The sequence below is a fragment of the Coenobita brevimanus genome, chromosome 63 (assembly GCF_032717465.1).
Source record: "Coenobita brevimanus isolate Jiangsu-jjx chromosome 63, ASM3271746v2, whole genome shotgun sequence".
Taxonomy (NCBI): Eukaryota; Metazoa; Arthropoda; class Malacostraca; order Decapoda; family Coenobitidae; genus Coenobita; species Coenobita brevimanus.
The window spans coordinates 41112038-41137480 of NC_137016.1; the positions used below are offsets into that span (position 1 = coordinate 41112038).

A 25443-nucleotide genomic window follows, 5' to 3' on the forward strand; every position below is an offset into this window, starting at 1 on the left:
GCGGAAGAGAGCTACCATGCTGGCACAAGGGAAATAGTTTCCAGTTCATACCTAGAGGTTGGTTAAAGGCTAGTGGGGGATTGACAGCTCTTACAAAATGGGGCTTTTTAGCCTCGTTTTAGTGTGCTATTTATCATTATCTGAGGCTATTGACATCACTGGAGGTAAGGCTACGTGTACTGCATACAATGTTGGCTAGGATAGTGTACTTAGCGTAAAATATGATGTGTTTACAGATCCATGCAATTGTCGTTCAATGACCGATGATTCATTGCTTGGTGGTCGACAGAAAGCAAAAGGATTTTGCCTCTGCTTTGGCGGTTTCATTTAATTATCAGAGGAACAACAGGAGGCAATGAAAAAGAAAGCAGAAACCTAAAATTAGTTCCTTGCCAGCAATATATAACGTGTAACTTTAAGCCAAATCCAGTGTTTGAGGCTGTGACAACAAACCAGTTTCTAAATCACTCTTAAAATTATGGAGTGATTAAATACAGAAAGAATAGGAAATGATGGAAAGATTACAGTATTATTGTTATCATGGTTATTATTTAGCAGAAGTCACTACTGGGATTTTGGTATTTTATAAGTGTTTTCTCTCTAGATCTCACCATTTGTTGATACTTGTTTGACACTTCATTTATTGTGGTATTTTTAAGTGTTGTTTATTTAGATATGTTTGTTGATACTTCTCTTCTATGACACTTCACACACAAGTTAAATTCATCCCCTCAGGGTCCTTAATCTCCCCCTGGAGGGTCATTATAACCCCCAGAGGCCATTTGAGATAGAAGTGTTACGCAAGAGAAATTTAGCAATGATGAGATGTAAACCAAAACACTTCAAAATAGCCAAGTCTAGTTGTGGTTTTTGCTAAATATTATCCACTTTGCAGGTGTATTCAGCTCATTGGACACTTTTCAAAATGGTTGGGTTAAAGGTGACTTGTATCTCATTATTGGTTAACCTTTTTATTCTGTGACATTTCTGCTGTTAATGCCCCACGGGAGTAATAATGACCTTTGGGAGGGGGGAGTTAATTTGCAAGTCACAGAAGAAGAGTGTAGGTAAGTGGTGAGATAAAATGGAAAACACATCAAAATATTAGAATTCCAGTTATGGTTTCTGATAAATATGTACCTTTTCGTTTCCTGTAAGCCAAGAACCATTTACAACGCTGGGTGGTAACCATATTACCGAACCATACGTGCTCCCAACGTGTCAAGTGGGTTGGTAGAGGGTTAGTGCTCCTCCCTGTAAAACAAATAACTCATAGTCAAATGGCCACCCCGTACGGGATTATGGTGTCTGGCAATAGATAGATAGATAGATTTCTCAGCATTATTCACGTGGTGGCAGCTTGATCTCTGACAGCATCTCTTTTCAGTCCCCTAGCTCTGAGGTTACTTTGTACAGCCTTATTGCAAGTCTTTAAGGGTGTGCCAGTATGTGATCAGCTCTCCACATTCACACTCGTAGATCTTTTCGTCCTATTTTCATCTTCCATTCCCACCACATGTCCGGATCGCCTCAGTCTCCCCATACACATCACACAACACCTTCATTTCTCTGCCAGTCTCTCAGGTACTTGTTCACAGTTCCATGATTTCCAGTTGTCATTCGTGTTATTATTACTATTATTCTTATTATGGGAGGAAGGTAGAGTCCCGGAGGATTGGAAGTCAGGTATAATTATTCCCTTGTACAAAGGAAAAGGGGAAAAAGAAGTGTGTGGTAATCATAGGGGCATTTGTCTTCTTAGTATAATAGGAAAAGTGTATGGTAGGATACTTATTGACAGAGTTAGAGAAAGAACAGAGAAATTAGTTGGAGAAGAACAGGGAGGCTTTAGGAAGGGAAGAGGTTGTATAGATCAGATATTCATTCTTAGATCTTTAGTGGAAAAGTTTCTAGAGAAGGGAAAGAAGTTGTATGCAGCTTTCATGGATTTGGAGAAAGCATATGACAGGGTGGATAGACAAGGATTGTGGAAAGTGTTAAGAATATGTGGAATAGATAGGAAGTTGTTGAATGCTGTGAAGAGTATGTACGATGGTGCGAAGGCTGCAGTGCGTGTGGATGGTGAACTAAGTGAATATTTCTCTTTGAAAGTTGGGTTGAAACAGGGATGTGTCATGTCTCCATGGTTGTTCAATCTGTACATGGATGGGGTAATAAAAGAGGTACAGTACAAGGTAGGGTAGTGGATGTTGGAGTGGCCCTGGTGAGAGAGGATAGTGTTTGGAAACTCCCTGTACTGTTGTTTGCAGATGATACCGTGTTGTTGAGTGAAGACGAAGGGGAGCTGCAAGGCTTGGTGGATGAGTTTGAGAGAGTGTGAAAGAAACGGAATCTAAAGGAGAATGTAGGGAAGAGTAAAGTGATGGTCTTTGAGAGAGGTGAAGTCAGTGAATGTACAGCGAGGTTGGATGGTGTGGAATTGGAAAATGTGAGTACGTTTAAGTACTTGGGTAGTGTGATGAGTAAGGATGGAGGTTTGGAGGGTGAAGTGCTTGAAAGGGTACAGCAGGGAAGAAAGGTTGCTGGTTCTTTGAAAGCAGTGATAAGAAACAGGGAAGTGAGCATGGAAGTGAAAAAGTTACTACATGACAGTATTGTGATACCAACTCTAACGTACGGAAGTGAAGCTTGGACGTTGTTGGAAGGACACAAGTCAAGAGTGAGAGCCGTGGAAATGAGTTATTTAAGAGGAGCCTGTGGAGTCACATGGAGAGACAGGCTGACGAATGAGGATATAAAGGAGCGTTGTGGTGTTGATGTGGATGTGATAGGAAGCGTTATGAGGAACACACTGAGGTGGTTTGGCCATGTGGAGAGGATGGAGGGTGAAAGACTGACGAAGAGAGTGTATGTGAGTGAGGTGGAGGGGGAAAGAGGGAGGGGGTGGCCGAGGATGAGATGGAGAGATGGGGTGGAGAGGTATATGAGAGAGGGGGGTGTGAGTTGGGAGCAGGGGAGTGAAATGGTGGGGGACAGGGCGACTTGGAGGCGATTTGTTTGTGGCCACCCCAAACGGGATTGAGGCGTCTGGCAATAGATAGATAGATAGATTATTATTATTATTATATTTTTTATTATTTTTGTAGAATGGGTAAATATTGTAGACCTTGACACATCTATTACTTAATTTTGTATAGTATATTTTTCATTTTTTTATTTTTTTAACCCTATTAGTTTTGAGTAATTGCATTTCTTCGTTTCAGGTTTCTTCAAGCCCCGACCAACCCACCCAAACCTGCGGTACTATGAATTCATTGACTCATCCGCCTTCAAGCATCATATTGTTAAGAGAGGGACTAAAGAGAGCAATCATCGCTTTAACAAAATCAAAGAAGTGCAATTTAGTGCACTTGGAAGGTGGGATATTTTGACTTCATGGTACTCTACTGTATTTTTGTTTGGAGTGTTTATCTATCTGTCTGTGTCTATCACTCTGTATTTATTTATCTATCTGTCTATATCTACCTGCCATCTAGAGCCAAAGGAATATGCCCCAGCAGGAGCATAGTGGCTGTGTACTCCGTATATAATGTACTCCATTTTAACGAATCCAGTATATGGCCAACAGTGGTTCTTCGTTTTCAGGGATTTTCGACTGATTTTGAATCCTCGTAAGGGACTACTTCATCCTCAGTTTAAAGCGTATGCAGTAGATGGTGCTGGCAATGAGCAGATCATCCATGTTGGTGAGTGTCTGCAAGATTTACTGTATTTGGGGGGGATGATGATGATGATGATGATGATGATGATATGATGATAATGATGATGATGATGATGATGATGATGATGATGATGATGATGATGATGATGGTGGTGGTGGTGGTGGTTAAGTTGAAATACCAGTTGTTTACTCGCTTGCAGTTACCTCATTGTGCTATGTAAACTGTGATGTTAGATCTTATGCATTGAGTATATTGTTATTTTTTTAAGGGAAAGTTAAGGTAGCCTACTGTTGACTGGAGAAGCTTGTCAAAAATTTTGAGTTAATAATGAAACCATTAAGAAAAAGTATGCATATAGAGAATCGTGATGTAACTCTGCCAGTCTCCAGACCATGAGAATTTCTACGAGGGTTGTGTGTTTGGTTAGATGATGTGCTGGAATATAATGTTACAGTTACGGTACCTGCCAGTGTAAAGACTGTAGTAACTTCTTTAACGGTCATACTGCTAAGTATGTTGAGAGGACCTAAGGAAATTTAACTCAGTTGCTTCTCTCCAGACCACGAGAATTTCTATGAGGGGCGTGTGTTTGGTGAGACCATATCTGAGGTTTCAGCCCACCTGGAGGACGGCATCATGACAGCCACCATCCACACCCCAGAGGACACCTACCATGTTGAGGTCATTGCAGTAGTTTAGTACAGTAAGAGATTTGTTTCTGACAGGGTAAGAGTTGCAAGAGGTTGGAGGTGAAATATTAGACAAAACTTTTTGATCCTAACTAGTAGTAGTAGTAGGAGATGTAACAGGAGCAATAGTAGTAATAGTAGTAGTAGTAGTAATAGTAGTAGTAGTAGTAATAGTAGTAGCAGTAGTAATTGTAGTAGTAGGCATAGTAGCAATTGCAAGCCCCAGTTCCTTTAAATGTGAACCCAATGGACTGCAGGCTGAGGTTACTCTTCTCCTCCAGTCCATCATCTTCCTTTTGGGGGATGGGGAGGGAACTGTGGGATATTTGTATGACCATGCGGTGGAGCCACTCAGTCATATCAGCATCATCTCATGAAGGCATCCCACTGCTACATCATCTGTTACTGTACTAGGGAGGGTCATTGACAACTAGTAAGAAAGCATCAAGTGAATACAACTCATAATTCAGCCTTTTTGTAAGCCTCTTTTATTTACTTCTCTATAACCAGACCCCTTCATCCTGGAGGTATTGACCACATGCGAACTAACTCAGTGCTACCCAGTCCCCTGCCATCACACTGCCCTTCCTCCAACCCTTCCAGTAATATTGAACGTAACGTATACACTGATTTGTCCCAAACAGCCATCGTGGCGTCATGCCCCAGACACGGGTGATGACTCCATGATTGTCTACCGTGGCTCGGATGTCAAGTACAGCTGGGAGGATAAACGGCCCATGTGTGATTATGTTAAAGAGGGAAATGATACAACAGGTTTGTGTGATTTTATTATATTTAAGGCTGTTGTGTGGATGGTTATGCCTGTCAGGTGGTCAGGGTTCCAGGGGCTTGAAAGGTGAGTAAATGAGTGTGTGACCTATTTCACTGCACATACTGTTGATTAGTTCACCTTTTATTATGTGTTTATCTTTCCTTGCTTCCAGAACCTACCTTATCCCATCCTTAGGTGGGAAAAGAGCTTGAGATGATGGTAATGTTTGCTGTAGTCCTTTCACCTTGACTTGCCCAAAAATTGCCAACTTTGCATCATGAATGCTTAGCTATAATTATTAGAATATCACTAGAATGTGATGCTGGTCACAAAGAAGCCCTGTGGAAAGGATTTAAAGCCATAGCATTACCTTATTCTGCCACTGATCTACTTGAAATAAGCTGCAAAAAGACAGAACTCTAGGTCAGATTAAGGAGAATGATCTGTAGCGGTAAAATTAACCTTACACAATTTTCAGGGATAGATGATGATGATGATGAGTGGGTGGAAGGATATGAGCCCCCAGATGGACAGTCGGATGGTGCCAAGCGTCGTGTGAAGCGTCAGCAGGCCGAGGCGTACAACTTCAACGGGGACAGAACTCGCTGTCCTCTCTTGCTGGTGGCTGACTACCGCTTCTTCAAGGAGATGGGTGGCTCCAACTACAAGACAACAGTTAATTATTTGGTAGGTGATGGGTGCCTCTTGTATACAGTATGTTTCATTACTAAGCTTATTGTTACAGATAATACAGAATAATTTATCAGTAAGATAATAATTTAGTGGTAGGTGGGAGTGCTAACCGTCCAATCACTCGATGCAGTGCTGCCCTCGGGTGTCTGTCCTTTCCTTCCCTCCTTCCTTCTTTCTTTCCTTCCTCTTCTGTCGTTCTTTACTTCATACTTTCCTCGTGCTTCTGCCAACGGGTGACTTTACACTCCCTCTTTTATTTGTCTTTCTTTCATTCTTTCCTCTTCCTTCTGCCTGTGGGTGACTCTATACTGAGTGACAAGCCAAATGGTTTCCTGTACACCAGGAAACCATTTACTACACTGGTTGGCAACCATATAACCAAATTATGGCGCCTGGTGGTTTAGTGGGTAATTACGGCACTCCAATCGGATTGAGTCGGTGAAGGTTTATATCCAAGGGGTAGTAGTTGTAGTAGTAGTAATAGTAGTACTGTAGTTGTTCTCTAGGCGGTCTGGCCGAACAGTCCCTTAGGAAGGCCATGGCAGAGACCTGGCTTGCCCGCAGAGCTTTCAAAGAGTAGTATGTTGTGTTGTTGGCATAGGTGATTGTGTGCAATGCAGTCTTCCATAATATGCTTTGTAGTATGGGGTGTTGTGTTACATCCTGGACAGGCATCAGTGATGGAGTCATCCAGCCTCTTCTCGTAGCTTAAGAGGGTTGGATTGTGCCCACATCTTAGCCTGGCCAGGTGGACCCTGTCCTCACAAGGGAGATAGGATTCAGAAGGGTGGATGTCAGGAGGCCATGCATGCAGCTGTGTGTTGTCTTTAAGTGACTGAATGGAGCAGCGAGTGATTTGAGTGTGGATATGCTTCTGGAAGCTGGTCTGAGGTGGACGAGGGGGGAGAGATGACAGTATTTGTGTATGATAACATGTGCTGGGTGTTGTTTTGATGTTCCTTGGTGTGGGTGGATGTGTTGCCATGTAATGTAGTGGATGTTGTGGGTTTGTGGAGGCTGCAGCAAGAATCTGGGTGCCTCTCATGTCTAGGTGATCCTTGACTTTGAAGACTTTGGTTTCTTGATGTAGGTGGTGTGTGGCTGTAGTAGCTGTGCAGCCTGTGATTATTTTTAGGGCCTTGTTCTGTATGGTCTGTAGAGTATTGTAGTGATTTTTGGTGAGGTTAGGATCCCAGGCAGGGCTTGCATAATTCATCACTGAACGTATGTATTGTTTGTATACTGTGATGGTGGTATCTTTGTTGTGTCTGAATGTTGTATGGGCAAGTGACCTCAAGGCATTGAGTCTTGGTGTTATTTTATTTTTAATGTTTGTGATGTGTTGTTTAAATGACATTGATGTATTGTATGTTACACCTAGGATTTTGGGGATGTGTGTGTTTGGTAGGGGAGTGTTGTTTATGGTGAGGTGTTGGATGTGACTGTGTTCTGCTGTCCAGAGTGTGAGAAGGGTCACTGTAGATTTGGCTGGGGCTATTTTGAGCCTGTTTGTGGTGAACTATTCGTGTAGTGTGTTGAGGTAAGGTTGGAGGATGTGTGCAGCTGTGTTTGTGTTTTGGTGTGTACATGTAAGTGTTATATCATCTGCATAGGAAGCTATGTGTATCTGTGGTGTGTGGGGTGTAGGTATGTCGTGCATGTACAGGTTAAAGAGTGTAGGGGACAAAACAGATCCTTGGGGGATGCCATTTGTGAAGTTTCTGATGTTAGAAGACTGACTGGCAATTGTTACGTATGCACATCTGCCTGCTAAGTAGTTTCCCAACCATCTTTTTGTGTTATTGTGCATGTTTGTGTTGAATCATTTTGTTTGTGAGGTTGTGGTGGGGGATGGCATCAAAAGCTTTGCTGATGTTTAGTGTGACTAGGAGTGTTCTGTGTGGAGGCCTAGCTTAATTCATGCCATTGAAAACTCTCTGTGTAAGGTCTGTAAGGAGGGTGTTTGTGGAGTGTAGTGGCCTAAAGCCATGTTGTGATTGGGCTAGGGGAATGTGAGGTGTGACTGGTTGTAGTACCAGTCGTTCAGTGACTTAGGGGGGGTGCAGAGGAGTGTGATGGGGTGGTGTGAGGAAGGCAACGTGGGGTCTTAGTTGGGTTTAGGGATAGTGATGATAACGCCATGCTTCCAGATGTTGGGTATTAGCCTGTGTTGTGTGAGTAGCTGTAGTTTGATATGTTGGTGAGTGCTTGTATGCCTTGTGATCCAAGGTGTTTAAGGTGAATGTTGCTTATGTTGTCTGGTCCACAGGCAGGTGAGTGCTTAAGGTTGCTAATGATGTGCTTCATCTGGTCTCCGGGGAACTGTCTCTTACATCGGATGATATGTCGGTCTTTGGGATGGGGGTTTAGATGGCTGACTTGTGGAAGAGTGATTGATGAGAGTGTTTGTTTGAAGGTATGGTGTTTGTTGTTGTGATGGTGGCATGTGAGTGTGTAGTGTTGCTGTTGGAGAATGCGATGCTGTTTAGTGTTTTGTAGAGTTTACTGGTGTTTGTTTTGTGGTCAAGTGTTTGGAGATAATTATTCCAGTTTAGTGTTTGCTGTTCTGATATTTTATTGTTTATTTGAGTGTTGAGTTCTTGTATTTGTTGTACGGTATCTTGTGTATGGGATGTTGAGGAATGTCACAGTGTGTCCCGTTGTCTGATGAGGACTTGAATTTCTGGTGTGAAGTTGGGGTGGTGTCTCTGTTGCCTCCACGGATGTGTCTTTTGTCTGCATTTTGTATAAGTGTATTGAAAATGTGCACAGCACTGTTGATGTTTGTGATGGATGTGCTGTTTAGTGTTTTGAGATGTTGTTCTGTTTCAGTTGCAAAGGCCTCCCAGTTGGCTCTCTTATAATTAGTGTATGTGTGTCTGTGGCCGCTGGGATGATTCTGGTTTTGGTAGTGATGATGATTGGGAGGTGATCAGAACCTAGGGTTTTGACCACTCTCCAAGGGTTGGTTGGGGTGTATTGCTCACGTAATGCCACTCAGGGATGGGTGAGGCTCGTCACTCTCATCTTAAATGTCAGGACCAACTTGCCTAGCCCCGGGCTCCTACGCTTCTCATGTAGGATTGGATGATGGCTGAAGATAATTCAAGTTTTGATCTGTATCAGTCATTTTAACAAGCAGAGTTCTCTGCATTGTTTATCAATAAAACATTCTGCTGTAAGCTGCAGTTGCATAACAAAAGAATAAGTAGAAGCCCGATGTAACGGAACTTGATATAACAGAAGCCTGAAAAAGCAGAAGCATTTTTTTGGGTATTTCTTTGCCATTTTAAGAGACACTGTTAATACTAGTAATTCCATTAAGGAAATTTCGTTCCCATAACCACCATCTTACTGGAATCCTCATCTTATTCATTATTCTTTATTCTCATACTATCCTCACCTTATTCTTTGTGTTGATATTTTATTACTACAGTAAGTCAGTACTGTATGTATCATTGTTAATATGTACAAAATAATGCATTTAAGTGAGGGTATTAATTATTGGTTCAGACTGTTGTGTGTGGCACCAAGGATCATCATAACAGCATTCAACACACGATATCATACACAAATACTGTCATCCCTCCCCCCTCGCCTGCCTCAGACCAGCTTCCAGAAGCATATCCATACTCAAATCACTCGCCTCTCCATTCAGTCACTCAAAGACAACACACAGCTGCATGCGCGTCCTCCTCATATCAACCCTTTTGAATCCTATCTCCCCGTAAGGACAGGGTCCGCCTGGCCAGACTGAGATGTGGGCATCATCCAGCCCTCTTGAGATACCACAAGAGGCTGGATGACTCCTTTGCTGATGCCTGTCCAAGATGCTGCATTGCACACAATCACCCATGCCAACAACACAACGTACATTCCTTGATAGCTCTGTGGGAAAGCCCGGTCTCAGCCGTGGCCTTCCCTTGGGACTGCCTGGCCAGACTGCCTAGGGAACAACTATAGTCTGTTCCACATAAACTGGCGGAAAGAAACCTGTATTTTCCTTCCCAAGTCTTGGTCAAACGTAGAACGCAGGTGACCTTTGAAGGATTATCCCCCTCTTTCCTTAAGCCCCTCCCTTCTCCCTATTCTCCTGAGAGAGAGAGAGAGAGTGTGTGTGTGTGTGTGTGTGTGTGTGTGTGTGTGTGTGTGTGTGTGTGTGTGCACGCGTGCGTGTAGGTGTAGGTGCATGTGTGTGTGTCTTTATTATCTGTGGAGAGCCTTCTTCTGTGCTATCCTTGTGTTATTCTCACAGATGGACCAAAAGGTCTACTGCAGTTATCCTCTCTTCTTGCAGTATGTTCTTATATGCAACTGGTCACCAGGTGCTGCGGCTTCCTCCCTATCATTGCCAGCTCAACCCCATAGAGCTGATTTGGGCTCAGGTCAAGGATGATGTGAGGAAGAGAAACTCAAATTCTCGAAAATTACGAGTGATCGAAGAGCTGACGAGAAATGCGATAGAAAAAATAACAGCAGAAAACTGGCAGAAATGTGTGGCACATACCAAAAAAAAAAAAAAAAAAAAAAAAAGAATTTATGAGAAATGACATTGCTGTAAACCACATGGTAGAAAATTTTGTTATCAATATATTGAACGAGTCCAGCAGCGAAGAAGATGAATAAACAAGTGTTGTGTGAGGTGTCTTGTGTATACTTATTGTAAATAAGAGCTGTAAATATAAGCCATATACATGCATTGTTTCATATTATACAAGAGAGAGAGAGAGAGAGAGAGAGAAGGGAGGGAGGGAAGGAGGAAAGAACAGAGAGGGAGGGAAGGGAGAGAGAAACATTCCCTTTTCCTATTCATCACACACACACACACACACACACACACACACACACACATTAGAAGGGAGAGAGAGAGAGAGGGTAATGAATATTTCACCATTTTTTTATATAAAACTCTATCTTGATAGAAGCTATTTTCAGCAAATCATATGACTGATATTTTAATACTTATAAGGGTTCGCCATTTCGCGATGAATTGGTGATTTTCTTAGGTTTGCCAATCAGGATAGAACTCGTAATAATGCCTTCAAATTACACAAATTCATGTTTGGATTGGATGTAGGATTAATTAATAATAGGTCAGAAAATTAAATATGATTGCTATATTTGAATATTAGACAATAAACAGTTCAAATCTCTCTCTCTCTCTCTCTCTCTCTCTCTCTCTCTCTCTCAGGAGAGGAAGGAGAAGGGTAGGGCTGGAGAAAGAGTCAGGTGAGGTCACTTTAATTCCTTTGTACGGGCACCTGTGTTCGACTAGGACTTGAGTGTACTTCTTCCGCCACTTTATATGGAATAGAGTATACTACTACAGTACTACAAGTGCTGTGTGTGCCATTGAGAGTTAGCATAGTTTGCAAGGTTTTGGTGCACATCGTCTGGAACTCAGCATGACAGTTGCCTTCAAGGATTTAGCGGAAAGTACCTTCAAGTACCGGAAAAGTTTGCCTTATATTAAGCTTTGGTTATGGAACTCGATTTAGTAGAAAGTTCGAGATAGTGGAATGGGGGTTGGCTGAATTAGTCCATTAAATCGGGCTTTATTTACTGAGCTATAGACTTACTTTTAGTGGTAGGTCAGGACACGCACCATCCACTTCCATGATTCAGTACAGTCCTGCTTTTGAGTGACAAGCCAAGCAATTTCCTGTAATCCAGGAAAAATTTTTTTAGCACACTGATATCTAGGGTTGGTGGCGGTACTGTCAAAGATGAGGGAGAGTGGCCATGTGCAGTTTGCCACAAGGGCTTGGGAAGTAATTCCATCTTGTGTGGTGTTTGTGATAAATGGGTGCACAAGAAATGTAGTGGTATCAGAGGTAGACTGCAAGATAATGCTGATTTTATGTGTACGGGGTGTCCTTGAGAGCAGGTGGAGATTGTCGGGCGTGAAAGGAGTGAACTTGCTGGTGAGTCTCTTGAGCGTGTGGAAGAGTTTTGTTATTCGGGAGACGTGTTGTGTGCTGGAGGTGGGGGTGGAGCTAGCTCTGTGGCTAGGATAAGTGGTTGGAAGAAGTTCAGGGAGCTCTTGCCTCTTCTGACATTGCGAGGACTCTCCCTATGTGCTAAGGGGTCTTTGTATGCAGCATGTGTTAGGAGTGTAATGCTGTATGGTAGTGAGACCTGGGCAGTAAAGGTGGAAGATATTCACTGGCTCAGACGTACAGAAATGACAATGATTAGGTGGATGTGTAGTGCGTCCCTGTGTGCAAGGTCTGGGGGGGCTGGGTTTACGAAGGAAGAGTTGAGAGCTAGGATGGGACTGGAGTGTATTGGTGTTGTGATGAGGAGAGGTAGATTGAGATGGTTTGGACATGTGGAGAAGATGGGGGATGATAATTTGGTGAGGAAGGTGAGAAATGTTAATATTGGGGGTGGGGATGTGAGGGGTAGACTGAGAGAGACATGGGACGAGGTCATTAAGTGTGACCTCAGGGTTAAGGGACTGAACAGGGAGGCTACAGTGGATTGTGCAGCATGGAGAGCTGCCATTAGGTGACCAAGGCCGACGCATGCAAGCATGTTGGAGCATTTAAAAACGAAACAAAATGAAATGATACTGGGTGGTAACCACATCACCAGTTAACACTTCGTGTTCTAATGGGTTAAAGCCCTCCAGCTTGATGAGACTGATAAGGGATGGTTGGCATTCATTGGTTACATAATGCCACTCAGGGACAAGTGAGGCTGGCCATCCTTGCCTTAAACATCAGGACTGAGTAGCCATTCCCTGGATCCCTACACTCCTGATGAGGTAAAAAAATGATTGGATGTTTTATATAATGGTAGCCATATGCCCTCAGCAAAAAAAAATAAATAAATAAAATAAATACAGTATACTAATATCTGTTAACTACTGCACACTGTGAATTCCAGATTAGCCTCATTGACCGGGTTGACAAGATATACGAGAACACCGTGTGGAGGGACGCTACAGACAATGGAGGATTTTCCGGCATGGGGTTTGTCATCAAGAAGATTCTCGTGCACCAGGACTGGACCCCAATCTCCACCAACCAGGTTCACTACAACATGGAAAGAAATTCGTGGGATGTACGTAACCTTCTGGAGGTTAGTGGTGCTTTGCAGTACAGGGAAAGTTCTCTGAGGTCCATATTAATAAAACTGACAGCATGAAGGTGCGGAGAAGAAGAGACTAACTGGAAAGGTGTGTGTGAATGAGGTGGAGGGAGAGACCAAGAATTAGATGGCTGGATGGAATGAAGAGATATATGAGAGGGGTGTGTGTGAGTTGGAGGGTGGGCAGACAAATGGCAGAGGGCAGGGTGAAGCAGAGGCAGCTTGTTTGTGACCACCCCTTACAGGATTAATGCATCCGGCAATAGATACAAGTGGATAGGTGGTGAAGGTGTGGTGGTTAGTGATGATATCCAGAGGTAACAGAAATGGCATCAGCTTTTGCTGGGGCATAGCATTGGACACTAACATAGTGTAATATAAATGTCCTATACCTGTCCATCTCATCCACCCATTATGGAGAGGTGATGGATTCTGTCAGTGTTTAGAGAGAAAGACACATTGATGGAGGCTTGGGTATGTGTGCTTCGACAGGTTCCTGCTTCACCTTTTTTTTTCCTTCTGGGCCTAAACTTGACATCTTATTCCCTAAATCCCAGCAGTCCTCATGCTTGCCATACAGCATACACTGTCTCTCCTCACCACTTCTTCACTAATACCCACCATTCTTTTTTTAATATATAGTTAGGATGTATGGCAGTAGCTGGGGATGCTCACCATCCACTCACTCATTGTAGTGCTGCTCTCCGACAGCTGCCCTTTCATGTCTTCCTTCCTTCTTTCCTTCCTTCCTCTTAAGTCGTTTTTTCCTTCATTCTTACCTCTTACTTCTGTTTATGGGTGACTCCACACTGAGTGACAAGCCAAATGGTTTCCTGTACACCAGGAAACCATTTACTCTTCTGGGTAGTAACAGTATTAACCAAACTATGGCGCTTGGTAGTTTAGTGGGTAGTTAAGGCATCCATTCGGATTGAGCCTGTGTCGGCTCATATCCAAGGGATGGTTGGGGTTTATTGCTGACATAATGCCACTTGGGTGGTTAAGGCTGGTCACTCTCATCTTAAATGTCAGGACCACCTTGTCTTGCCCCGGGCTTCTGCGCTTCTCAAGGGTCAACACTGGATTAGGTGATGATGATGTTAAGACTCTCATCCATTATTGGTGCAGTGGCATTAGATGGATTTTCTTGTGCTGTATGTTGGTGAGTCCTCTGGAAGATCAGTAAAATTTGCTGTGATGGAATTCAGATGATCAGACTGTTACCTTCCCCTTACTGGGATCAAACTTACATTTTCTTTGAGGCAGATCATTTCACTTACTACATTACCAACATCAGTGACCGTGGTTGCTTCTTGTATCATATCAGACATTTGATTCTGTCATTAATTGCATTGATTATAATTGTGGTTGCCTGGCAATGTACATACATACATAACATCATCTAATCCTGTGTTGCCCTATGAGGAGTGTAGGAGCCCGGAGCTAGGCAAGTTGTTCCTGACATTTAAGATGAGAGTGACCAGCCTCATGCATCCCTGAGTGGCATTACCTAAGCAATAAACTCCAACCACTCCTTGGATATAAACCTACACCAGCTCAGTCCGGTTGGAGCATCTTAGTTATCCATGAAACCACCAGGCATCATATGATTATAATTATGAGTTTGGATGCTAAATCCTGTGCTGCTAACCCGTTAAATGCTAGGTCCTCCCCTGCTGGAAACTCAGCTGCTAAATTTTAGGCTGGACTGCTTGGACCTTCTGTTCAACATGGGCAAGGGTAGTCATATACCTGGGCTTGCATACTGTCTCTGAGCTAAAGTAAGCAAGCCTAGGTTCCCCAAGCATCCCACATGGGTTAAGGTGGGAGTGGCTGATATATATATACAGGGTATATATATACCTTATTATTTTTTTTTTTGCATAGATAAAGTACATGACAACAGCAACTCCTTAGACACTGACACTTACTTTGTCTGGCTTTTCATGAAGGTGTTTAGCAGAGAGTACTCCCACAAGGACTACTGTCTAGCTCACCTCTTCACAGACATTAAATTTGAAGGTGGAATCTTGGGGCTGGCTTATGTGGGCTCCCCTCGCAGAAACTCTGTTGGTGGCATCTGTACTCCAGGTTCGTGTTGCATGCTAATCTGTTCTTCCTCTTTTCATGATATTACCTGCTGAAAATATTGTACATCATTACATTTGTCTAGTCTAGATGAGAGAGCTTCCTAAATATTACTGTATTTATTTAAGGTGCATGCTATATGAAGACAAAGTGTTGTGGTGAATGAGGCACACTGCTCTTAGGTAGAGATAACTTAGACATATAAGTATTTACATGACTGTATCTGAAAGATGATCGTAGATAAAGAATGGTATTTGTAACCAATGTGAATATACTGTAATGAAAATTGGGCTGGTTATCTACAGTACAGTACCTTTAAATGTATACAACTTGTAGCCCAGCCTCACACCCTTACCTCTCAGTGGGGCTAATATGGGACTGGAAATTGCCTTTACCAATATAATATGTCTTTAACAAAGAATACTTCAAGAATGGCCATACACTCTACCTGAACTCCGGACTGAGCTCATCACGGAACCACTATGGACAGCGGGTGATCACACGAGAGGCGGACCTGGTGACTGCCCATGAATTTGGCCACAACTGGGGCTCTGAACACGACCCTGACCGCCCTGAGTGTAGCCCCAGTGCCAGTCAGGGAGGATCCTATCTTATGTACACCTATTCTGTCTCAGGCTATGACATCAATAATAAGGTTTGTGTGTATTGTCTTTGGGTGTTTTAGTAATATGCTTAGTATGGGGGGCTGTATCATTAATAAATTGTGTACGTGCATGGATGTTTCATTAATAAGGTTTGCATGTGTTGATTGAATTAAATGGAGAGACAGACAGACAGATAAGGAAGTTAAGTAGCATTGTGATGTTGCTGTGACCAGTTTGTTGACTATGTGAGTTTGGCAACAACTAGGGCTCAAGGCACAACCCCAACTGCCTTGAGTGCAGCCCTAGCACGAGTTAGGGGTCTCCTGCCTTTTGCTTATTTACTCTGTTTTTAATTAAGACATCCATGATAAGGTTTGTGTGTGTGCAACCTATTGTGTTTCGCACTTAGGTCTCCGTAGATCTCTTGGGTTAACATGGCACCCCGTAAATTAACAGGAGAATTATGAAGCAGCCAGGTTTGGGCAGCTTGTTTAAATTTATTCAAACTTTAGATGTATTTGAAGTTTCAAGTTAAAATTTGAGTAAGCAGAGTGTATCACATGTTGTTAATTTTTTTCAAATATCAGTTCAGACATATACAAGCAACTTTAGACACAACTTTAGTGCAAGAATAAAGTAAAAACGATTCTTCACATTAAGAGTAATTTGTCTCTTCTGAATAACTGTCAAATTGTGGACTGTTTCTAAGATTTTGGAGTCCATGATTAAGGTTACTGAAGTTTTATTTTTTGAGTGTAAATCATTGTGCAGTGTTCAGTTTAGGATATACAGTAGGAAGATTTTAGATTTCGGAATTACAGCTCGTATTATATTTATGGAGTGTTTTTCACGTTATTAAAAAAATTTGATAGTTAAAGGATAGAAATGTTACACTCAGAGCTTAAAGAATATTTTTTTAGTAATGTAAGAGGGTACAGGCTAATAACAGGGTATCATTATAAACTTTCTTTGCTTATTCAGTGGAGTTTATGGGAGTGAAGGGTAAGTGTGGAGACAGATGTTTTCTCTGAAAATCTCTTGACAGGATTTTGGTATTTGGAAAGGAAGATGGAGATGTTACATTTCAGATTAGCTGTTTTGTTTTAAGAATAAGAAGAAAAGTTTGAAGGTAGATAAGTGAGTAGTACTTACATATTATGCTTTTGTGTGTGTGTGTGTGTGTGTGTGTGTGTGTGTGTATAATTTATGAACAGTTTGTGTGTGAGGAGAGAGGAAAGGAAATTTGAAGGTAGAGCAGTGTCTGGTGTGTATTTTGCCTGTCAGGTAGTGTCAAGATTCTGGGGTCTTGGATGGTGAATGAATGAGTGTGTGGCCCATTTCATTTATGGATGCTGTTGATTAGTTCCCCGTTTATTTTTTTTTATTTCATTTTATTTTTTAACTGGATCTAACCTCACCTCATTTATGGATGAGAAAAAGAGGAAGGATGATGATGATGATGATGATTCCCCCTCCCCCAGAGGTTCTCCCCATGCAGTCTGCGAGCCATTCGTGCAGTGTTGGTCGCCAAATCATCACGGTGCTTCACAGAGCCAGAAGAGTCGTACTGTGGCAACCAGCGAGTGGAAGGCCAGGAGGAATGTGACGCAGGGCTGGTGGGACAGGATGACATAGGTGTGTATTCTTTTTGCATTAGGGGCCATATACTATACCCATTTTACTCTATCTGTCTGTCTGTCTATCTGTCTATCTATAGCTAGACTCCATAATCCGGTAAGGGGTGGCCACAAGCAAATCGCTTCCATGTCTCCCCGTCCCCTGCCATTGTGCTGCCCTCCCCCCCAGCTCACACACACCTCTCTTATATACCTCTCCACTCCATCCCTCCATCTTATCCTTGGTCTCCCCATCCCTCTTCTCCCCTCCACCTCAGTCACATATACTCTCCTTGTTACTTTAACTTGGCCTAAAATTGCTAACTCTCCATCTTGAATGTTGAGTTGTGAAATTAAAATACAGTAATCTCTTTAATATCCGGACGCCCAATAACCCGACTCCCCAGTGCCTGGACATTTTAGGCTCAGGCCTATTGAAACACAACCCCCACCCCACCCCAAAAAAAAAAAAAAAAAAAAAAAAAAAAAAAAAAAAAAAAGAGAGAGAGAGAGAGAGAGAGAGAGAGAGAGAGATTATTTTCAACCGTACTTTGAACTTTGCGCGCAGCGCTGAGCAGCTGTGTTTACGCATGGCCCCTTGCTTCCTCCCCTCCCCAGTTACCGCTTAACTACCATCCTGACTAGACACTCATCACAGTGGATGCCGCACGTGCTCGTTTTTGTGAATAAACTGCAATACCTCGCCACCAGACCACATGGGAATTTACTGTGTTGTGCAGTGTTAAGACAACAGAAATCAGAGTCCAAAGGATTATGTGCAGAGTGCAAACTGGCAGTTGCAACTGGCATGGCGCAAGTAAGAACAGAATGTGCAGTGTTAAACAGTTATAATTCACAGTGCAAAGGATTAAGTGCAGCACAATATTGGATTACTTTACGTGCTTCAAGAGCATTTTCACCACTGCCAGAGCCTTAGAAGAGGCGGGTTATTCTTCTTAACAGCCACGGACATGTTGTAAGTACCCTGTACACTGCTAAATATTTTCCATACTTCTAATTCCTCATTCTTTGGTTCCTTTTCATTTATTTCATGCTTTCTGTCCCTTATTTGTGTGAATAAGGTCTTAAATAGGTGCTGTGCTTGTCCTGTAGGGAGTTATGTAGGTGGTTTTCTGAGTTAGGCTGGGTTAGGGTCCATAAGTACCTGTCCAGGAGGCACTTTTACAGTATCCGGACAAACCCACTTTCCGGATATGCCTTTGGCTGTATTACATCGGATATTGGAGAGATCATTGTAATACTGGAATATGATGCTAGTTAGGAAGAAGTGCTTTTTATACTCTTTTCACTTTAACCTGTACCATCCCAGGCAATTTTGCAATTTTATACCCATCCAATCCTGGACCAAAAACGGAACAAAATTTTATTACATAAAACAGTCCAAAAGGACATATAGGTCAAGGAAAAGCAAAAAAAGTACTCCTTATAGGAGAAATAAGTGCAGGATGACCATCCATCGTGTTTCTAGCCCTGTTTCCCAAGCCGTGAGCTACGTTTTCCCACCCAGCTGGGTGGGATGAGAGAGAATGGGGGAGGAGAATGGGGGAATCCCTATTCTCAATATCCTTCTCCACTGGCTCATATTCCTCCCCAGAAGAGTCGTCCAAGTCTTCCTCTTCTATAGAATCACTAAATGAAGGGACAGAGGGTCCTTGTGACAGTTTCAACCGTCTCCTCCAGCCCAATGAGGTGGAAAAATGGCGTGACTTCCACGACATTCTAACGCTGTGACGGGCAGTGGCACACTGATGTCACCCAGCCATGCAGAACCAAACTCAGTGCTACAAGTGCATATGCACAATGTTGCCAATACATTAAGTTACTCCTTAGCAAAATATTCGCTAGACTGAAGCAGTTAGAGACACGCTACAGCGCTCAAATTTTGTTGTCGGCACCATACGTCGCTGGGATTACTCGAGACGTTTTGTACCGTCGGCACCATGCCGACAGCGGGATTGTATGAGTTAAATTGGCCAGAAATTTCCATTTCTCACCTTTGAATGCTGAGTGTTAACAACAGATTAATGCTAGAACATGATGCTAGTCAGGAAGAAGTGCTGTGGCAAGAATGTTGAGCTTTAGTATTGTCCTATTCTGCCACTGAGCTGTGTAAAATAAGCTGCCAAAGGGTGAAAATCTTGGCCAAGTTAAGGAAAAAGAACTTCAGGTGGAACTGGAGATTTGAGACTGTATACTTGTTGGGTAAGGTGGCTTGCTAACACATCTTGCTATGGGATTCATTTTGCTTCTATTACCTTACTGTTCTCTTGTGTATTACATAGATTGTTTCGATATCACTATACCATAAACCCTTCGTGAGTCAGACTACATGGGGCTCCAGGGTAGTTCGACTTACCAGATTTTCTGATCAACTGGAAATAATTGCAAAAAAACCTAGATTAACCCCCACAAAAGTCATAACTATGTGTGATTACTTGTTTATTAACACTAAACGAAAGAAGCATTTATAAAGCAACAAAAATAAACAAAAAAAATTTGGTGTATGTCTTAGACTAGGCTAGCATAGGAGGTTGCATAGCCTAGGCTAGGTTAAGTTAGGTTAGGCAGATAGAGTTGGGGGAGCACTGTACCGTATGTGAATCTTTGAACATAAACCAGCAGTGTAGGCTATTAGCATGCATAAAGCAGTAGAAATAAACAGTAGAAAAGAATTCAGTGCATTTCATTTCTTTAACTGGTGGATGTCTGTGCAAAGAGCTTTTGTAGGTTAGGCAACTTGTGTTGGAGATGGAGATGGAGGGGCACAACAGTCATTTAATTACGTACAGTTCTGCACTTACTTCACTTTACAGTCAGTTAAACTAAAATGTAACACTTCAAATGTAAACTAAAATGTACCACTTGAATAAACTAAACTAAACTGCAAAAGTGAAGCAGTCCAAACAGGCGACAGCACAAGAATGGCGTGACCTCACTCGATGACAGTCAGACGCAAATTGACTGTGTGTCTGCCTTCGGCTGGCTATCAGCCCCGAGTGTCAGGGCAACATTGCCAGGCTTATTTTCCCAAAAAATTCTCACAAAAGATAAAATATCCACAAAAGTTCCCACATAGGGATAAAATTCCCATAAAAAAATCCCACGAATGTAATGGCTGAAATATCCTCCCTCAAAAGTTCCCACAAAAGGCCACTTCTCCCACAAATTTATGGGAAATTCCCACAATCTGAGTTCGACTTAATGGAAACTCTACTTTCTGCAGGGTCGACTTATCTAGGTTTTACTCTACCTGTATAAATAACATACAAAAAGATAATAACCAGTCTTATCCAGAAATGTGCCCTAGTTCTTTCACCTTGACCCAAATTTTTGTCGTTTTGTTATTCCATGGAGGCAATATGTTTGTGACCACCCCTTACAGGATTAAGACATCTGGCTGTAGATAGATAGATAAAATTAAGGAAAATACATACGTTAGCCTGTGTTTGACTATAATACGGGAAGTTCTCATTAAATAGCACCATTTTTTTTCTTTTTGCTATTATTCCACAGAACTTTGGAAAATATTGCCCATTAATGTTCCATCACTGCATACAAAACTAATCGGCCAGTTTTTTTCAAGTACCAGCCTTTGGAAAAACATTGGAATATTTTGAAAACGTCTACTAGCATAAATTGAGAATTTCATGTCCGTCCCCCAGACAGGTGTTGTGACAAACACTGTAAGTTGCGAGCCGAAGCCCGTTGCAGTGACCGTAATTCCCCCTGCTGCCAAGACTGCCAATACATGAGTCACGGGATCAAGTGTCGGGAGAAACAGCCAGCCACGTGTGAGAATGAATCCAGGTGTCTCGGGACGAAGGCCGAGTGTCCCAAGGCCAAACCCATGGACGATGGAACACCGTGTATTGAGAAGGGACAGTGCCTCAACGGAAACTGCCTCCCATACTGTGAGACGCAAGAAATGCAGAGTTGCATGTGTGACACAAGTAAGAGCTATTGCTTAAAACACAGTACTGACAGGTTTTTGTGTACCTAATATTCAGTTGTAAGAGCATGTACCGTGTACCAAAGACAGGCAAAGAAGAACAAATATTTATCGTTGTTTGATACTGGTACAGTCTTGATAATTATTACTGTAATTATTTAATTGCTAGGGTTTCTCTTAGATGTACAAAATTGTCAGGTTTTAGCCTAAATGCAGTTCTTGGATGTTCCAGTAGCATAGAATTGGTAACTCAAAACAGTTTTAAAATCGACAGACTCCCAGATTTTCTTTCAGATGGACAATATTTTCAGGTATTAGCCTGAAAAACTACCCAATTGAACTAGCCAAAATGAAAAGGTTCAAGGATATGCAACAATGTAGATATAATATATACTTTTTCCATTATTAAGCGATAGGTGAACTGATATCTTTTCTTCACTTGACTCTCATCTTAAATGTTGGGACCAACTGCCTGGCCCCGGGCGCCTACGCTTCTCATGGGGCAATGTAGGATTTGATGATGGATGGATGGATGAGAGTTACTTGTTATTCATCATAAAGTTGTGTTGTTCTGAAGTCAGAATTTTGCAACTTTTAATATTTCAACCACTCATTTATGAACAAGAAGCATGTCTCATGAAGATTTGTCTTACTTGAAGTAGCATTTTGCCAGCACACTTCTTAGACTTTAACCCCTTCAGTCTTATGATATACAGTCTGACCCATATATAAAGCTCCCCTTCCACTCTGCTGGGTGATTTCATGTGTGTTATGGGGACAGTTCAGTCAGGGTTACTAATGTGTACCTTATTACATTTATTCATTTCCTACTCCCGCTGCCACCTCCACATGCACACCATCAGACTTAGTTGCCCCTGCGTCACCCAAGATACCAAAAAATGCGGACTGAGTGTATTTGTACTTACAGTTGATGATGCGTGTAAGCGATGCTGCCGTAAAACTCTAAACGACACCTGCTTCCCAGTGACACCTGTTGATATCCTCCCTGATGGAACCCCGTGCATCCAAGGCTTCTGTAACAAGGTCAGGAGCTGCTTCTAGTTTATGTTCAAAGTGTAATCCATGCAGCCACAGTCCGTTGAATTTCATTACAGTTAGCATGGTTCAGTATATTATACTGCACAGGAAGTCCTTTTTTGCAGTAAATTTCATAGTGAATTACAAAAAGATTGATTGTTAAGATTTCATTGCTGCCTGTAAAACTGATTTACCAGTTTCCTTTAGTTTAGCACTGCTTGTCTGGGTAAAGTAAGTTGTGACATTCAAAACAACTCTTACATCTTTGACTATGTGAATATTACAGTGGTATTGCCAGGCAGTGGGAAGGGCGTTCATAAAGAAAAGTACCTAAATGATAAGTGCAGATAGTTAGACATGTAAGGGGAGGCCTGGAATATCAGGGCTTGAATGGTGTGAGAATGAGTGTTTGTGCCTTTTCACCAAACACGATGTTGATAGCTCTTCCTCCGTTGTGCTTTCTTTTTGTTTCCATTTTGAAGCCTGCCTCACACCATCCTTAGGTGGGAAAAGAGAGATCAGAAAGATTATGATGATGATATGGTACACTGACTACTATTTTTTTCAGGGCAAGTGTGAGAAGACGGTTCAGGACGTGGTTGAGCGCTTCTGGGACATCATTGAAGACATCAACATCAACACAGTGCTGATGTTCCTGCGTGATAACATTGTGGGCACTGTCATCATCATCTCCGTCATCATCTGGGTGCCAGCCTCGTGCATTTTCAGCTACGTGGATCGTCGCCGCAAGGAGGAGTATCGCAAGTATGTCCGTTGGTATTACAGCAATGAGCTTGTGCACCCCACTGACTCTGTGCGCATTATTGACAGCAAGCGGAGGCGGGTGCATGAGCCCACTCGCATCCCAGACTCAAATAACCGAGTGATGGAGTCCAACAATAGGGTGATGGATGCATCCGTGCGTGGACGGGAGCAGGGAAATCGGGCTCATGACCCCCGGGAATCCCCAGATGGAGCAGAGAATCCCCAGACGCTCAATACCCCCCAGTGTCCCCCCGTCTCACAGCACTATACTAGCGCTATGTAGACTGACATGACTTGCTGCTTCCACTGGCCCATATCAGTCGTCTGCTGATGTACTCTTAATTTTCTTCTTGCTGTCTCCAGACAGGGTAGACTTTTCATATGGAGAGGGATAGGTATAACCTAACCCGTTGAGTATGAGAGTCCTTTGAGTTTACTTGTCTGGTGGCTGCAGGAATAAGCTAAGATTTATCAGTCTGATTCAAGAGGTTAAAACTGAGTGCAAAGATGTAGACAGGCCTCCAGTTTTTTATAATTTCTAAACCACGTGATGATGGTAGAAAATGTCTGACTTGTCTAGTTCATTGTAGACTGCAGTGTAATGTAAGATGCTGACAGATCAGCAATAATGGCAGGTGTTCCATAAATGACTTGAAAAATATATATACACTGTAGGGTCTTTCTTAATCTTTAGTGTACCCAGTTTTAATAATGTGGCCATAAGATATTAAATACGGGAGTGGAGTGAGGCTTGTATGGTCTCAAATAATTAATTGTACCTAATATTAACACTCAGTTTGTGCAGCTGTGTTGGTTTTTGTCTTGGGCAGATGGTTCGTTGCATTAGAAAATAACAGCACAGACTAATTTAATCATAATAATTGATAATTAATGGTGGTATTATCTGTTTGAGTGAACTTGGATTTGTAACTTAAAACTCGTCAGCTAGGTCTCATAATACCCATTTTGAAGTGTAGGGGTCCAGGGCCAGGCTACCATACCTCGGACATCACAAAATGCTGGTATTTTTCCACAGATATGAAACTAAGTATCATCATTCAGTTTATACAAGCCTAGTCCTATTTAAAAGTGAGTTTGTCTTTTGTCTTGCTGTGTTCATGTGTTACTAGCTGATCTCATGCTGATCTTGATGAAATTTACACCAAAGATTGAAAAGGTTCTCGGGCACTTAATACGAAGGGTATTTTTGTATGATGTATGATATAATGGTACTGCAAAGGTACACTCAGTAGAAATAAGTTTTGTAAAATGTTACCAAGTAGATTTTATTGATGTGTAGGATATAGGACTGTGTTTTTAGCATATCTCATCAATTAGTAAATAAGTTCCATGTTGCCTGGGGGTAGTAATGTAATAGGTTTGTCACTTTATTAATCTGAACAGTCCACCCTAAACTTGGCCTAAAATTGCTTTCCCTCATGCTGAGCTGTTTCAAAAGATTAATATACTAGAATTTGGTGCTAGTCACAAATTTACGGAACGAATGTAGAGCTGTAGCATTTCTCCTATGAGCTACCTGAAATAAGCTGAGAAAAGACAGAAACCGTTGCCAAGTTAAGGTGGACGAACTGTAATCACTTTACCGTATGTATATTTGTTGACCTGTATCTGGTATAAAGCATAAAATCAATAGAATTATGTGAAGCAACTCATCTCACCAGTGACAGCTAGCATTGTGTTGTCTGTGCTAGTCATGTTTGTATGGAACTGCAGGTTTTGAATTGAGGTAGGCAGCTTAAAGGAGGAGTATTCAAGTCTTTAGTTTGGACCGTCATTGCCCATATAACCACCTCATTCCCATTGTGTAGCTTTTTATTTCATTCTTGCAACTGTTGGATGATTCTTTCACCTTCAGAAAACCCACCTCATAGTGAAGGAGGTGAAAAATGGCATTCTTTAACCCCTTCAATATGAAAGGTCTTTCTTAAGTTGAATAAAACCATCTCAGAGTAGAAAGAAGAAAATATTAAAGGATCTTTAACTGAAATGATTAACTGGGTAAAACTAGTAGTCATTTACATTTACTATAGTTCTCCTTTGCTGTATAGTTGACTCAGTATACTATACTGCAGTCATAGTAGTACCAGTACACAGTAATGTTGGCTGTTTTTGGTCACGTCCTACTCTTGATAGCTATTTCCAGACATTCCATTTGTTTTACTGAGAAAGACATAAAGTACCTGTAGCATTTACTGTGTACATTGCTGTACCAATGTTACTCATATAGTAATTATTTAATTTCTAGTCACAAAGACAAGGTTGTGTTTGGTGTTACCAAGTCATGTTGTCATTTATTCTTGCCAGGTAACATTCAGGTCCTGAGTGTTTGGCAACTTACAAGGATGAACTTAGTAAAGGTTAGGATAAGTTAGGTTAGATTAAATTAAGTTGGGTTGGTAAGAAGCAGT

General features: G+C 42.0%; 1 protein-coding gene and 1 long non-coding RNA gene across 2 annotated transcripts; one reads left to right on the forward strand and one right to left on the reverse strand.

Moving 5' to 3' along the window:
* The first annotated feature begins 93 nt into the window (after window positions 1–93).
* On the forward strand, window positions 94–23297 carry Tace (ADAM 17-like protease Tace). The gene is made up of 13 exons (XM_080275874.1): window positions 94–164; window positions 3225–3378; window positions 3607–3707; window positions 4243–4364; window positions 5017–5146; window positions 5629–5831; window positions 12729–12923; window positions 14885–15023; window positions 15440–15675; window positions 17107–17260; window positions 20925–21212; window positions 22140–22255; window positions 22818–23297. Exons 1-13 carry the CDS (start codon window positions 98–100, stop codon window positions 23295–23297), a joined length of 2385 nt encoding a protein of 794 aa, XP_080132000.1. The 5' UTR covers window positions 94–97.
* LOC145404352 (uncharacterized) lies at window positions 5700–15066 on the reverse strand. The gene is made up of 3 exons (XR_013898172.1): window positions 14864–15066; window positions 11417–11499; window positions 5700–5806 (listed from the first exon to the last, which is right to left on the reverse strand). It is a non-coding gene; the product is annotated as an uncharacterized LOC145404352 (long non-coding RNA).
* Window positions 23298–25443: the final 2146 nt, after the last annotated feature.